Consider the following 17,333-nt stretch of genomic DNA (forward strand, 5'->3'; position numbering starts at 1 on the left):
TCTCTCTCTCTCTCTCTCTCTCTCTCTCTCTCTCTCTCTCTCTCTCTTTCTCTCCCTCTTCGTCGACTTATGAGCGACGATGAAAATGTGAAAGTACATACCTACGCGGACGATCGTATTTTTTCCACAACTGAAATCGATACAGACTTGGGCCTTTTCGACGTTCTAAGCTGACAATCTTTTCTAAGCGTTCTGTCCTGATCGAATTTTTACGATGTTCGGAATTTGTATCTTTTTTTATATGTACTTTCGAGGATCTTGTTTTTTAAATCGTTCTTTATATGTATAATCATTTCTGGTTGGTTTCGTAAACAGTAAAAAGAAAGGTGCAACTTTTGCTTAAATCATTCGTCGATGTCCTTTATTGTTTTCGATTTTTTTTTCAGTAGGAGATTTCACTTTCTAAAACGGTATTATTCAGATTAGAGTTAACAGCAGTTTTGAAGTGTTTATTATCCTTAAAATGTCGATATCTTTTTGTAGATTTGAGCAAACCACAGAACTAGATATTTCCTTATAGGATAGCCATAAACCCTCAGAGAAATCTATTTTACGTTTGAAACGCAACTTACGTTAATAGGAGAGTGAGTCGTTATATCCACCAAAATTACTACCACCTTCGGAATTAAATTTGACATCAACAAAAATTCATCACCGTTTAGAATTGAATTAATCCTTATAATTTTCAGGCTTCCAAAAAATAGAAATTAATTATCCGTAGCTCTGTCGTTTACCGTTCCATGAATGGTGCTTTTTAATTCTTAGTCGTCGATTAAGACGAACACTCTCCCCAATTAAAATCGATAGCATCTCCGAGTTAGGGAAACTGGAAAATTGAATCAAGCAAGATTCCATCTATCTCGGTGCGCACCGTAGAAAATGATTAGCATCGGTCTTATGAGAATGCAGGTCTTAACAATTCTTTCATAATCTCTCGGCTCGCGTGTCCCGCGGAGGATTCAGCTCTCGCCGGGATTGAGATATTAGATCCACTTAAAGCATTTAACGCGATTTTCTGTCACGATGAAGGACACTCGAGTTTCTCGACGAGACGAAGGTTACGATATTTAAACCTACATCGTATGTCTGGCCACCGAACGTCGGTCAAAATACGATTGACGACACTTACACGGTCGATGCAGGAAATTACGAATGTAAAGATCAACCTAGTATTTTATAATTCCAAATATTTGTAAACGTACGATACTTGCCGAGGATCGGTATTTTTGCAAAATTTCATTAGCTCGTTCGTTGAAAATTATCGGTAAAAATAATAGAACCACGATTCCTAGGAAAACTAATTTTTCTTATTAGAGACGACGTATATTACTTAATAAGCGTTGAAATACTCTTAAATGCATATAAACAATGACTAAGTTTATTCTGCGTCACTCTCGCCTTTAGATTTATGTAAATTTTCTAACGATTTAATTTGTCGAGTTTCAATAACGTTTCCTTTGGCAGTTTTACGTCAGCAGATCTGCTTTGAGACTTTTTATCGCGGTTTCGAGATACGACGAGACAGCGCGAAGAGAATTGTCTGATTTTTTTTTGGCGGAAAATCGTAAAAAAGAAAACCAATCTCGTGGTTTTCATTAAACACGTCGTAGTCGCGTATGCAAAAGCCAGACTCGCAGATGTTGATGATGAAAGCAGTCTCGTGGCCGAGCAGTTTCTTATTGACATTGGTGGAATTGCTATCGGCTGCGAAAGCTAAACGTTTGTACAAATGGCTGGATTTGATTGCCGTCGTTAAATCGTCTCTGACTGCTTTGTCGATTCTAATCGGGGATGAACTGGCATCCAATCGTAACAAAGAAATATTTTCCAAATAGCGATAGTAATGATAATAATAATAAAATTCTAAATTTTATAAAAGTGACAAAAAGCCGAAACGTAAACAAATGATAGCTCTTCCGAGACGGCAAAATTACCATACTTTAATCAGTATGCATGAAAGCTTGTCTATGAATCATTTTTCGTCTAATTACCAGTGGAATGATTAACGAACAGAAAATGGAAACGTGTGTTTCAATGAACGAACTTGGCAAAAATGATTCGAGACACTTTTAAGGGATACAATAGAGTGTTTAGTCATTTCGAGCATCGTTAGAAGATGAAAGTAAATTGACGTAGGATGTGTAATGATCATGGGTAAATTGACGAACACGTGTATGCTGATTCAGATGGAATAGTCATACATAGTGGAGTAGTTACGAGGCATAAGCATTTAGATTTTTCCTTCTTTGTTTAATCAAGTATCCCATCATTTACTTTATAATATTCGATACAACTTGAAGTTTCATTTTTATTCAACGAGCAAGGAACGGAAAGGTTTTTATTTTTCATTTGTTATTTGAAATTTTCATCTGGATACAATTATTTATCCGATGTGAAAACCTTGCTTATTATTGGTAGTCGTTTATACCAAAAGGGGGAACGGACGAGGAAAATCAGGAACGGAGTTTATCATCGAATACTCGATGGACGCGAACCTCCTAACTGTTCCAAGAGATCCGACCTTCGCTGCAGTATCGTTTCCGCGTTATCCAGATGCTCTTTACGATCTCCGCGAAATCACGTTTCTTGTGGCCGAGCTGTTACATCCCACCTGGCCCGTTGTAACTCACGGCGTGTTTTCACGGTGTGTTTTCATGGCGTCGTGAGGTCGTTCCATGCCAAGTCGGTCTCTTCTTGGAGCGAAATTTTCGACTTCATAATACAAATACAATACAAAATTTTCGAGGAGTATTCAAAATCGAAGACGTTACAATTTACCCACATTTCAACGTCAAAAAATTCAAAAAGTATCTAGGACAAATAGGACGAAGAATGCCAGCACTCCGCGCATTTAAATTTCAATAAAATAAAAGATTCAAACACTGTCCAATTTAACATAGAATGGTTAGGTGGGACTTTTGTCCATCGCGAGACCGATCGGCTCTGGGTCGTGCCGTGCGTGGTATCGCGCGTCGTCTTCGTGAGTCACGACTCCTACGCCCAGATCTGAGACTCGTCAAGGTTTCCCGAGCGGTGCAATTTGGCCGCAATTTCGCGCCTGTTCGACGAAAGCGAGAATTCGTTGTGCGCCGCGATCGCAACAGGGATCACAGAACCGGAAAATTAATTCCAGCCGTAATAACGGCGAGTTTGTTGTTTTCGTGGACGACTTGATCGGTGGAGCATGTATCGGAGGCGCGTGGGATTTTTTCTGAAGATGAACAATGCCTGTAAATTCCTAGATCAGAAGACCATTGATCATGGCCTTCGAAGATCAAAGCCAGAACCTTCCCTAGTATCGGAAGACTGAAGACCTAGTATCGGAAGAGCAAGCCCTGAAGAGAATTAATCGAGGTAGCATACTTTAAATCTCGGTAGAATTCTCATCTTATGTAAGGACGTTTATTTCTTGACTTGGGAGAAGTCAAAGCTACGAGTCTCGAGGATTCATGATTCGAGGCCCTCGTGTATCTCTCACCTTATATCTTGTAACCATTTAACATGTTTTTCATCAGTGAAGCCATAGTAAAAAAAAAGCTATGTAAGGAAGTTTATTTCTTGACTTGGAAGAAGTCAAAGCTAGGAGTCTCGATCATCTACCCACCCCCAAAAGAGGATTCGTCACTCGAGGCCTTCGTGTACCTCTCACCTTATATTTTGTAAACATCTTTTACATCTTTTTCACTGGTGAAGCCATAGTGAACAACGCCGGGTTACCACCTCGTTAATTACATTCGCAATTGCTTAGGAGTACATGAGGAGAGAGAACGTTTCTCGGTGGGACGAATGGCTGGGAACATCCGCATAGACGGCAGCACCATCGTCGAACACGTGTTTTCGTGCGTTCTCGTGTGAAAGTGGAGAAAACCTCTCGCGACCGACGACACGACCCGACAAGGATCTAATCGCGATTCCTCGCCACTTTCATGCGAATATTTCTATGGGGAGATCTCTGGCTCATTCGGACTGAATGTTCCCGTGTTTTTGTGCGTTCCCGAACCATCTGTTTCGAGATTATTTTAGTTTCGCCCTCGAGATACCGGGGATTCTTCACGGATTTCCATCTCCAAATCCGTTCAGTTTATTACACGTACTGTTTAGGGATTCTTGAGGAGGATTAGGATTAAGATTAGAGGAGGATGAAACTTGAGTTTCTTTCGTGACTTTTTGTGAAACGAATTGTGGTTGTTTTCTTGCGAGGAACTTTCTAAAATTTTTAAACTTGTAGAACTGAAGAATTTCTTTTTGACATTTCTGAAGTTAATTAATGAGCGATGCAGTTATTAGGGAGAATATTAGTGGCAAATTATATCGATCAAAATTTAACTCAGAATGCTGCTAATTATAATGAATCTTTATCGCGTCATAATTACTCAAAGTGTGAAATAAGAGAATTTATAGAATGTGGGAAGAATTAAGGATAAATACGTAATTACAGTGAAACCGGTGTATCAGAGGTGGCCCAGATACAATAATTACTGGCTTGGCGCCACCGTTACCTAGTTTTTCCAACTCTAATGCAATCGGAAAAACGAGTCCATTCTCCCTGGAAATGATCGAAATAAAGCAAATCAAATGTCTACTATTTTTTTATCGTCAAAGACTTTTCGAGGTACGATTCACGAATGTTTGAAACACCGTTTCACTTCAAGGCAGCTCAAGAATTTTCTTGCCGTGGTCCTCGAGAAGCTAAAGTTCGAGAAACCCTGCGTTGGAAGGTCAAACAGAATCCTACCAGCTGCTAGTTTCTCCATTTCTGTCGGAAAGATGAAAAACTACTCGACACCACTATCGTCTACTCCAGGAGTAGCGGTGTCATCGCAATGGAGCAACAACCTCGTTATTCATAGCCACGCTTTTGGACTCCCGTGGCTGCCAGGAGTAATTACGATCCGGCTCGCGCTTGTCGCTCCTAAGGCCGTTTACTTTCGTAGCATCGCGATGGCCTGTGCGCGTGCACCAATACGAAACGCGGGCTAGAAAGCCAAACGTTCGGGTGTACGATAAAATTTTAGCCCCGGGCAACGAGAGACGACGGTGTTCGTTAACTCCTCGGTCCTCTCGCGCAGATTTATCGCGCAGACCGATTTCTTCCCGATCCAGCGATTCTCGAAAGGCCTCCGACGTCAACTGTGCCAATAATCGTGTCATTTCCTTCGAAAGTAGTCTGACACCGTTTCATTTTGTACAGAGAGATGTCTAACGAGGCCTAGTCTATCTCTTTTACAAATCAATTTTCTTTTTGGATTCTCTGGAAAGATACAAACTCACGTCGTAGATCTGGAACTCTTGGAATCATTTTTTCATTCAATCAAAGTTGTCCGCCGTAATTAATTTTCCATACCTTTTTGAGAAAGGTACAATCTCGCGTCGTATATCTGGAATCCTCGAAATCATTTTTGCATTTCATCGATGTCGCCCATTCGCCGTGATTAATTTTCCATGCTCCAGCGTTCGAAAGCTCCTCCTCTTATTTTGCAACAGTCGAGTTTGCCTCCTCTGCCTCGAAGCGTATTATTTCGTTAGAAGGAACGCCACGAAAATATCTCTTCCCTCGCGGTCGACCGTCGCCCGCCAAAGCGCGGATTTCCACGGAGCGTCGGGGCTCGACGCGCGAAAATTGTTGTTTTCGCGTACTTGGCGGGCGTGTTTGCACACTGGCCGATTCGTCGTACGTGACTTTATGCCACCGTGCGCCGGCACGTTTCGTTTCCGTTTCTCGGTGCGGTGTTCGCAGCTCGCCGAACAGCAAATCTCGTTAGCTTTGGCGCAGCGAACCGGACCACTCGTGTCAGTCTGCACGAGAGCACGAGGGCTCGACGGAAAATCGATACTCGGAGGGTTTCTCGCCCCTCGAAAAACGGGACCCTCCGTCTCGCTCTTAAAACCGTTGCTGCTCGAAATATCCTCGTCCTGCGGTTCAAACACCTTTCCGTCTGGGTTTTCATCCCTTAAAGGGCCACTTGGCGGTGTCAGTGATCGAAAGCTTTCCCGCGTCGAATGCTAGGCTGGGTGGTTGAGTTGCTAACGCGCGATGGGTTCCATTCTAAAAGAAATTTTGGTGATGTATAATTTTCTTATGATCGAAGGATCGTTTATGCGATATCTAACTAAATTTTCTAACTAAAACCAAAAATAACACGTAAAGACCGAACGCACACGGGCGCAACCGATTTGAAATTAGTGTTGCAAACCGTTTGCGCTCTTTGTTTTACCTACTCTACTATCTTTGTTTTACCTAAATCCACGGTCGCATGCAACTAGTTTCAGAGTGATTTGAAACTGATCAGTTGCGCCCGTGTGCGATCGGCCTAAAGGTCGATTCAGACTATACGACACGGATCGTCACGTACCGGCATCGACACGACAAAACATAAAACACGCGTTTTAATGGAACTATTCACACTATTTCCGTTGACGGAACGTTCAGGTCGGTGTCTGTTAAGTGTGAATAGTTCCATTAAAACGCGTGTTTTAATGTTTTGTCGTGTCGGTGCCGGTCCGTGTCCGTTCCCGATCCGTGTCGTATAGTCTGAATCGACCTTAAGTCTTTTAGAAACCCGATCTATAATCGAGTCCATTTTAAATCGTAAATCCAATCGATCAATCCTCAAATTTAATTCTATCGAATTTACAAGAAATGTTCATCATGAAAGTACCCGAGTACATTTGTAAAGCGGACAAGTGCCTCTTCAACCCACTGAATATTCGTCGCTCATTGATGCCGTGCTCCCGCCATGAATCAATTTGTATCTCGGTCGGTAGTGCAGTACGCAACTGTAGATAAAGAGTCGAGTGGCGAGGCGATGACGTAGTTGGCCGATCACGTCACGGCAGCGACGACGTCACAACCGCGCGTTTATCGCGCCGAGCGGCGTGGTTCCGGTAGCTGTTCGCTGATAACGAGTGAAATATAACTGTTCGCCCAGCGGTTGGAATTGTTTATCGATTCAGCGCGGTTTACAAGTCGTTCAAGTTCGTGTCACGTGCATCTTGCTGAACTGCGCCGCGTCTGCGACGCTTTTCATGCATTTCTATGCGTTCTAAAGGCATTCTTTTCAACGGAAGCTGGTCTTGACGCACCTGCGGCTCTTTCAGAGCACGCGTAGCTGATGATCGACCGATGGAGGAGACAAATGTGATTGGAAGTAAGTTAATTCAACGGTATAAATTGACGCGAAGTTTTCATCGTTGTCGCGGGAACTGTTTCGATATCGTTTTTATAATTTTAGTTTAATCGAGGAATTAGGAAAACGACGTCGCCCAATTTGGTTGTTCATCGAGTCTAATTTCCGCTTCGAGACGTGGCGAACGACGCTTGCTTCGTAAGGGGAACACATAATCGTAAAAGAAAGTACAGATTGCGTAATTCGTGATAATACGTCCGCGTAAAAATCTCCGTAGACGTCGTTTCACGGTCTGGTGTTAGAAAGAGGCTGGAATGTTGTACTCGAGCCACCCTCGCATGATCCTGTCACCCTTCGGTACAGCGTAGGGCGAATTTGATGACTCAGGGCGCTTTATGGGGAATGAAATTACGCCCCATCTCTCCGCTAGGACCATTGTGCAGAGGAGACGGGCAAACATCTCGACGTTATAGTAGCGGGCTTCCTCGAGGGTGGTTCTCCGGGGGTAGATACTCTCGAGCAGCATCCCAGCGCGTCTTTTCTTCGCTTTTTAATACTTTATTATCGTCACGAAGGCGGCTCCGCCTCGAAAGATTTACACCTGTCCAGTGTCGTACAATCAGTAAAGTCGTAAACGCGAAATTTCGTGGAACTTTCTTGTGTAACAAGGCACTTTTTATTTGCTCGTTATTTTTATTTATTTAGATCCAGGAGTGTATTCCTACTTTTAAAATTATTGTAAATGTTGCGAGGTGCAATCGATGGATAAAATTGCGAATGAATGAATTTCTCTTGGGCTGTCTGGAAAGTCCATGGCGATTTTTAGTAGGCGGTACAGGTCTGAATATATCGGAATGGCTGAAAACAAACAATATGTGTACATTCCTTAACAGGTGGAAAAGTTGTGGAACAAAATGGTACGTATATAATTCAATAAATATAAATCAAAATTCAAATATGCCTTTGAATTTTTTTCTTAAAAATAGGCATAAACTTTCCGGACAACCCAATAATTTGTTGAGATAAATAAATTATTACAGAGGGTAGGAATGATAATATATATAATATTGACGAATTGGTGTCGCATCTCGAAGGTGTATCGACACAAGGAAATACGGTTGTTGGAAAACAGACCTCGTCAAACCGTACAACATTTTCTTGTGCCAGTTTTCTCTGTCTCCGTTTAGAAAGGAATTACACGTCGGTCTAGTTTCTAGAATCAATCTCTATCGGTGTCTGGCAAATTTTAATCGAACGATTGCGAGTTACGAATAAAAGTAGTCACTCAAACGACGAATTAATGGATAGTCGATAGTTAACGAAGATTGGCTATTAAATTGATCGTTGTTCGTTTGTATCCAGCATTGATTAAATTAGTTGCCGACCTTTGGTGACTGATAATGTAGATATAGACTAGCTCGGTTTTTATCAAAATCTACGACTTAAAAATTATCGAGTAAAAATTACACCGGAGCCAAACGATACATTCACAAAATTTGAGATTAAATAACAAAATCCCAGTTCTACGTTTCATGGCCTGCTCCAAATGCCCAAAAGCAATTTTCAACTCCCAGCATCGAATCCTTAGGAAAATAGAAATTGAAGGGTAAGTAAACCTGACCGAATTTTATTGTCGGATCACCTTATCGTCGAGCAAATGTTTGCCGACCCTAGTACGTGTCCAAGGAAATATCCTTCTTGGAGGTACACGGTTTTTATCCGTATCTAGATAACGTCCCGATTACGTGTAGCCGTGGGAGACAGTGTCGAGTTTCCAGGATTCGTGTAGAAAGCGTGACCGAAACGAAATCCAGCAGTTCGAAGGCGACCGCTCGCGCACGCAGGGACACGCGCAAATTCTTCTGCGCTCGTGGTAATCGCCCCGATGATTGCGGCGTTATCGACATGCGATGCGAATCGTGGAAAACGGCGCTTAAGAGAAACTGGAATAATAATAAATTAATTTTCGGTCGAATCGAGCATTTTATTTAATCCACCTCGATAAAAGTTCCGGGAGTTGTCCTCGCCACTGTTTATATTTCTTTATAGACGCTTCGACTAGGTATTATAAAGAATATTTTATTTATATTATCGTAATTATTTTGGAAGAATCTTTGAAACAATACAGAATTATGAATAAATTGTTGAGGTTCTTCTCATTAAAGCGAATCAAAATGTTATTCGAACTACTTTCAATTCTAGCTGATCTATTTGTGTCTCGGTTGCTTTTATCTTCTTATTTATCTACTTCTGGTTTACTAGTTCGCGCGGTACAGGCAATTAAAACAAGAAATTCGACACTGTTGCGAAAAGAAGTGAAAGGTCCGAGTTTTTCCAACGCGTATGACAGTCGCTGTGCAATCTTGTTTACTCCAACGTGCTGCAAAACAGAAAACATTCTAACTAAAATCTCCCGCAACTCGTAAATAAATGATTTCTGAACCAATGATTAACCATCTCTTTTGGACCACCCTGTATCGTAACAGAATTTTTACATGGAAATAGTACGAGCCTCTCTAAACGTGTGATAAATTTTTTCAAAACGATTCGGAATGTTCGAAGTAAATATGCCGGCTTATTTTAAATCGCTCAGCTCACGATTGCGCTGGCATTTAATGTTAAACGACATGGGAGGCATGTCCTTTAATAATAATTGACGCACGGTTTAATTCCCGTTACATCGAATCGTACGTCATCCGATCGTATTTCCTCTCTGACGCACTTTACAAATTTTTATCAATAAACAAGACGGGGAAGTGAACGATTTGCGCAAACGCATTTATTTCTGATTGGAGATCGGAGCTCCTATAATTCGAGTTAATCTAGAGCTGTAAAAACATACCGAAAACAAAAATGAAAAAACGATATCGTTATCGTCCCGGGAATCAATGACGAATGTCATATCGCGTATCGTGTAAACGGAAATGGGAAAATCCCATGGGATCAATCCAATGGGATCAATTTTCCTGATTAGTCAAACACTTCTATAGTAATAGATTTCATTTTATTTCATTTTATAATAGGCATGTAGATATAAATGGGAATAACTATGTTAAGATTAATGTAAGGTGGAAATAAAATTTCAACGGTCGGAAAAATTACTATCTACGCGTTTCATTGATATGCCACTGTTGTCAGCAGTTTGAGTAAGTGTGCGCGATAGTATTAAATTTCACTGGAGAAATCGAGTTTATCGATCGTGCAAGACGTTGGTCCTTCAGATGGTAATGTCATGGATCGACTTTATCCGTGCGAGAGACGCCAGTGTCGTAACTAGTGAACCGAGGAACTCATGCTTATTGCCAAGCATGAAGTTTCACAAGGCTGTATAAAATACAAACGAAACTGTCGCAGAGATATGTCTTGAAGTAATTTACAATTCATTGGTATAAAAATTGGCACGCTTACCATAAAGAACAAATTTTCACACCTATACTGGGACTTCTGACATACTCGTCGAAATTCTGGTCGATTGTTTAGACCGATGTCTGTGTTTAATTTTCCGTGTCTTATTTCAAGAATATCGGCGACGTAACGAAATTCATTCTATAGAAAAGGAAAAATGAAAAATAATCACCCGCTGTTAACATTGCAGCCAATTATAAGTAAACTAACATAGAACGTGCCATTACGTTTTAATTAAAATTTACAACGCACAGTAGTAATAAACAGATGTATAACGGCAGTAGGAAATTGCGGGTTGCTATAATTACCAAGTTTTAAAATAATGCTAGGAAGAGCATTTCGTATTACGTGGAACGTTCGTAATTCAAAGTTCAGCGATCCCGAAGCAGTTGAAGAGAGCCCTGGTCTTAATTGCACATTTCGCTCCGGCTCGTCCCTCGTTCCGACAATGCTTTTCTAAATATACAAAAAAGTTCCGCCATCCGTGTTTAACACGATTACAGTGCACCTAGTAATCGAAACATTCGTCCAGCTCGAAGTTTGTTCCAATCGCGACTCGTTTCAACGAACCGCGATACTTGTTCATTTCAGTTGCGAATTATGTAGTGTATGTACATTGGCCAATTGTACAACTGTACATCTATTCAGTTTCAAAATTATCGCGCTGTGGAACTATACATTTATTAAGGGAGGAAATGAACGAATTGTGATACTACGTGATTATAAATCTAACTATATACGTAATTATACGAATGCACAACTATACAACTTTACATTTAGATGAATATACATATAGCCAACAATATGGTTACGCAACTATATGTATATACATCTATATGGTCGTATAAACTATATCATCTATACTATTTAACTCTTCAGCCATAAGTTATCGAACTGCATAGTTGTACGTGTACGACTATTCGGTTATTCCACTATAAAATTGCGCAATAGTTACAATAATCGAACCACGTAACCATTCGCAAGAAAATATCCGAATACTTTCAAGTTATAATTTCTAAAAACCTCTTTTAATATTTTCAAGGATCCGTTCTAATATTCGTTGGTCCGTCGCAATTTCGTTCCCAGTTATCAAACGTTTCCACCTACGAGTCGTCGTTCGCCTGTGCAATATCTTTCTATCTACGCGCGTTTCTTTCGAACTATTCGAGCGATTCGACCATACGTTTATTTACGCAAGTACGCGTACGCGAAAACCGCGACGCTCGTAGGTCTCGACGGACACCGAAGATTTACGTCACTGTGCGGCCCACGGTGATAATGGAAGCTAGTGGCCGTCGTAAGAGCGTGGTTAGTTCGATTGCATTCAGCCGGCTCGGCCGAATTGCGTGTTTGCCGCGGGAGTCAGTCGTTGTCGGGACGGCGAGCCGCGCGGTTCGATGACAGGGAACCATTCTCGTCGTTGGGAAGTCGCGTGACTCCTTTCACTTTTTTCAATCCTCTTTTTTTATTTTTTTTATTTTTTATTTAAGTTCTCTTTCCTCTTTTCGTATGGTCGTTCACGCGTACCAGCTGCGCCGCCCCTCGCGACCGGTGCATCGAGATTCGGCGACATTGTTTACGGACCTCGTGTGCGTGTGCAGCGTGATTAAGTTTCGCGAAGAGGGAGAAAGGTACGAGAGGAGCAGGTGTCAGAGCTCGAGGCTCGCCTCCGAAGGATAGTTGTACCTGGTGGACCTCGAGCCGCTCCACGTTTAGTCTTCAGGTTTGAATATAATTCTGATTTTATTCGAGTGCTGGTGACGTGATAGACGAAGCAATCGGATGGGCGAAATACTTGTTCGGATATACAAATGTCGAATGACGAGCAAAAGGTAAGCACGGTTGGATCGCAAGTGTCTCCTTGATGATATTTAAGGAGCCGGTGTGTACGACTTGGAATTAATTTTTTTTATTTGTAAGATCGACTACTTTCTACCATTCGAACAATAATATTTACAATCTGAACTGCTTCTCGAGTTAGTATTCCACGTTCAAGTAACGAAAGCGTTGTGTCGTGTGTATTGTATGCTTGTACTAGTTTTTATTTATAATTTGTTATTCGAATAAAATTTCGTCCATCTCTGTAAGTACTACAGCACCGTGTCCCTCAAAGATTTCTCGAGGATATCAAGACTGCTCCGTTTTCCGTTTCACTGGGAGTATTAATTTTCCTTTCGAAGAAAATTGTAAATCGCTACGAGATTGATAACTGATAGCAAGCATTGAGACATTTATATAAAAGCGTGTAACAATCTTTGTTATTGTTTGAACATTGCGAAAGATGGAGTGTTCCATCGAGGAAAATGCAATGTTAGCCCTTTGCGGATAACGGGTCGTGTGTGTAGACAAGCCTATCATATCGGAATTTTTATCAGTTAAAATATTGTGTCTGCAAGCACTCCAGTTGATATTTATAGTTCACAAAGATTGGCCGCAGTAGCGAATTAATAGTCTGCCTTAAAGCAATAATTAACTAGCGTTTATTTCACCAAAAATTGTATTTAATTTTTGTGGTCAATTGCATCCCACCCTACTGATGTTTACAATAACAATATGATGTTCCGATAAAGTACTGCTTTAATAGGAAGCTTAATCGCGAAATATATATATATCAATACAGACGAGTTAATTCGGCCAGCGCAATTGAAAGGTTAAATTTATTCCCACGCGTATTGGCGTCTCGCAATTACGAATTTATCACTTTGATTCCTCTTAAGTCAGTATTTGCAAGCTCGCCGTTATCAAAACTTTTCGCAACAGGGAGACATAGATTCTTTGCTCTTCGATTTTTCCATATTGATATCGCAATCAATGAGACTCTGAATGAAGTTCAATCGAGCCGCGATTATATCACAGGTGATAACTCGCGATAAACTTTTGCTGATACGGAGTACGAAAAATAGACGCGACTAATCCTGCATTTTGTAATTGATAATGATATCCAAAGTATGTTATCCGTGTTTACTCGCGAGACGGTTATTCTAACTTCGTTGAATTCGGAGCGGACGTAGCTTAATAATTAGATGACAAAACGTACGTACGCTTCCATCACAATTTAATTTGTCACGAGTATTATTTTTAACCATCCACCGAAAGTTGATTTCTAAATATACACTCGACTGAAAAGTTACTTCTCCAACTCGACCGTCTGTCTCTAACAGGCACTTGAATATTCTAGAATTTAAGGTACTAAGGATATCGATCGTCGAAACGTTTCATCGATCCGTCCATAGTCGATTTGTCTACCATGTTCATGCTTAAACTGCCCAGAGCTATACCTTTTACATGGTTGAAAAGTAAATTCTTATCGCAGCAATTGGACACGTGACATTGGAGCACGTGTGTCTAACGAGCAGGTTCGCTGGTTCTAGGAACGCCTTGAAAAAGTCCATCCGTCGATTTCTAAAACATCCCATCGATCCATAGTTGACTCTCGTATACATTTTTCATGCTTATACGTCGATGCATTATCCTTGCCCTTTATGTACAGAAGGAATAAGTTGCATAGCTGTCGATCGTTCAGAATGTGTAATTACTTTCTCCAGATATTCCGTTATGGTTGCGGAGTATTATTTCACGAATGTTCAAAGTCAACTTGTAGGGTTTCAAATATTCTTTATATTGGGTTGTCCGGAAAGTCCATGCCGATTTCTAGAACAACCCATTAATCCGTCTGGTATTAATTCCTTTCCGCGACCAATTCGTTCGAATCGACGTGAACTCTATCAACGTGCCAAACGACGTAAAGACACATGTGCACGTCGATTGGGTTCGATTCTTGCGTTACCTTGAAAAGCCCTAAGCTGATTTCTAGAACAACCATCTGGTCTATAAACAATTAATTCCTTTCCACGACCGTCTTCGTCAATGTCGACGTCTTCGAACTCGAGAACGCTCATTTACTCTATTTACAATTTATTCCTAGGATCGTCTTCGTTTATAGCGAACTCCGCTAAACGTGATCTCTTATCAACGCGACGTAAGGGCACATGTGCGCATCGAGTAGGTTCGTTGATTCTAAGAACGCGTTTGATGCAGATACGTACGTCGTTGCACGCCGCACATGCTCTACACCTTAGCAGTCGGCTGTTTTGCACGTGCATAATCGCGGAGTCACACGTTAGCGACGTATGACTAACCGTGTGTTACGCGTCAGCTTCCCATAATCCGTAGCCGCGGCTTATTACTCTTGGCCTAATTGGCGCCGCAATTGTCTCGTTAAAAATCGATCCTCGTCGCGACAGATGTTCGTCAGATAAACAAAAAATTAGCGGCTACGGGCTCGAAACGTGGTATCTGGGACGGTTATCGGTAATTGATGGTCGCGGAAAGGTGCCGTTGACGCCAATAATCGCCAAGGTCCTCGTCAGCGTTTCGATTACTAATTTTTGGGTCATTGTTTGACGAACAGGCCTAGTTGCTCGATAAGTCTACGGAATGTACTCATATTTTTTGTCTTCTATGTATCGCTAGAATGATACAGTTGATTAACTATTCAATTACTGGATTATTCTACGTTTATATTCAATTATATGGTTGTCGAAATATATAACTGTATATTTACAGTGCAATCATGCTGCTGTAACTCGAGTGCATTACACAACGCGCCTGTTCAAGTACATAATTATCGTAGTATGGTAGTATGTACCTGGGTAACATCTATCCACCTGTATATAACTATGCATCTTCTGAATTACACATATACAGCTGTACAGGACTATACAACCAGTCACCCTTCTCCGTCAGTTTTAAATTTTCACGCGCGGTGCGTCAGAGAAAAACATAAAATTCCCTTAAAAAATTCCAGCCTCTAATCGAACCGTGCCGCACCCGATTCCTTTCGCCGTTAGGAATATCTTTTCGCCCCGAGAGCTCCTATCGTCGAGACTCCATTTCCATTAGAAAGGAAAATTTATTTAAAAAGTCGAACGATCGTTTGGTTCGCGGTGGTCCACGTGCCATTCCATCGCGATCGAGTCCGAAGTCGAGCAGCTCGATGCAACTTTCGATGCACGCTCGAACGCATTCCATATCGGCCGGTGCGCGATGCAGTTCGTTGCACGTGCGAACGGCGGTGTCGACCAACGTGGAAACAGAGTAATTTCGTCGGGCCTGCTTGGCACGAATCTCCCATCGGACCGTACGCGATTCCGGGATTAAAGTTGCGCGGGTAACGCGCGGGCCACGGGCCAACTTTCGCCCGAGAGATAATCGCAAAGAGGAATCGTCGGACCGGATTACGTTCTTTCTCTTCGTTTGACCGCGGCCCGATACAACCGCGGGCCAAGGTTGGCGTATTTTCGAAACCGGATCGGCCTATGCAAATCGTAACCGTGACATCCACGCTGGTCACATGGCTGGCTACCTTTTTCTTTCACTTTTTTTTTTATCGACGACAACGAGCCGTTATCTGTCGGAGGAATTTAATTGTAGCGTGCACCTCGCGAAACGGGGAATCCGAAGGCGAGGCGGGTGTATGGCTGGCATTCTTCGCGCGTCGAATAGAGGATATTCGAGGGAGAGGTGCGTGGGTTAGATATTTTGGCGGGAGACTGTAAGTGAATGCTTCCGGAGTGGGAGGAAAGTTATAGTTATAGTTAGAATTTAATCGCGCACTGTGGAAGCGAATGATGTTCTTTGTAGGAATATCGTAGAACTTTTCCTTGATGTTAGGTAATCTAAAAATTCCTGTTGTGGCTTGTAGGCGACTACTTCATAGAATCGAAAAGACTGATCTAAATTAAATGACGGTTCCACGTTTCCAAATAAACGTTTCATTATGAATATGTACACGAATAAGTTTTAATCATTTATATATTCATAATGAGAAATTTATTTGAGACCGTCGAACCTATTTATTTGTTTAATTTAGACTTTCTTGAACAGATGCAGAAGGTACGAGTACTTATGAAACTGATTGTATATACACAAACATTGTATATATAATATTATGTGTGTACATTAAATCAAACAAGAAGTTATACGACCACGCGTTTTCCAGACGTTATTGTACAGAGAATCAAAGAAACCGTTCGAGTTTCATGGATGAAATCATCGCGTGGCGCGTTTTCCTTTGACACGTCACGGACTCGGAAAATAAGGCTTTGTCATATTCCGTTCGATATAACGTTTCTTTTTCTCGCTTCTTCTTACCGTGATTTCATAACGTCGTGCATTGACGTGCCACTAATTATCGCTTTCCATTTCGATCCTTTTCTCGCAATCGACGAGTACAATTTTATCGCTGTGAAATTGTCGTCTGTCCAAACTTTTCGATCGGCTAAATATTTCGCGGTTCTGATTCGTTGCTGACGTCGCTGTCGCGGCCCAGAGCGAAGCAGCATGCAAACGTCGGGTAACGTCGACTGATTAATTATTTATACGAAAAAAGGATTCGCGATCGTGCGAAAATATTTTCTCGCGCGAAGCAAGTTGTTCTACTCGCGAGCATCGATTAGCGCCTCGAACCTGTTGCCGAGCATGACCAGCAGACGAAGCTGTGTACAAACAGTCCTGTTAATGCTTACGTCCTGTGGCGAACAACGTGACGTATTAACACCGTGACCTCATATTACGTATTTACCGAGCGCGGCTGCCACTCTTCGTAGGGAGTCTAACAAAGCGAATACGGACTTGGATACATTTATATCCGAGTCTGAATAAGAAGGGTGAACAGTAATCGCTCGACGGTTGTTTCGAGCGCTCGTTGGGTCCATCGAGAGAAGAATTAGCGGAATATTATGGCAACGTCATCAGCGATAGATATCGAAATATGGAAAAATTTCAACGCGAACCGAATTT

At 41.7% G+C, this 17,333-nt stretch overlaps 1 protein-coding gene across 7 annotated transcripts in view; it reads left to right on the plus strand.

Annotated features, from left to right (window-relative positions):
* LOC128878347 (ral guanine nucleotide dissociation stimulator) overlaps positions 1-17,333 on the plus strand; it is a 43,792-nt gene that overhangs the window by 6,549 nt on the left and 19,910 nt on the right. For 2 of the 7 annotated variants that reach the window (XM_054126479.1, XM_054126480.1), the window contains exon 1: positions 11,517-12,255. The exons of 3 other annotated variants lie outside the window; for them this stretch is intronic. Coding sequence is in view for 2 of the 4 variants with exons in the window: in XM_054126478.1 (XP_053982453.1) it covers positions 12,344-12,364 (21 nt within the window). In the remaining 2 variants the exon portion in view is untranslated. Of the gene's footprint in view, positions 1-11,516; positions 12,256-12,328; positions 12,365-17,333 lie in introns of those variants that run through there. 2 more of the 7 variants (XM_054126478.1, XM_054126475.1) reach the window with 2 other exon arrangements.

The sequence above is a fragment of the Hylaeus volcanicus genome, chromosome 6, assembly GCF_026283585.1.
Source record: "Hylaeus volcanicus isolate JK05 chromosome 6, UHH_iyHylVolc1.0_haploid, whole genome shotgun sequence".
In the NCBI taxonomy this organism is placed as follows: Eukaryota; Metazoa; Arthropoda; class Insecta; order Hymenoptera; family Colletidae; genus Hylaeus; species Hylaeus volcanicus.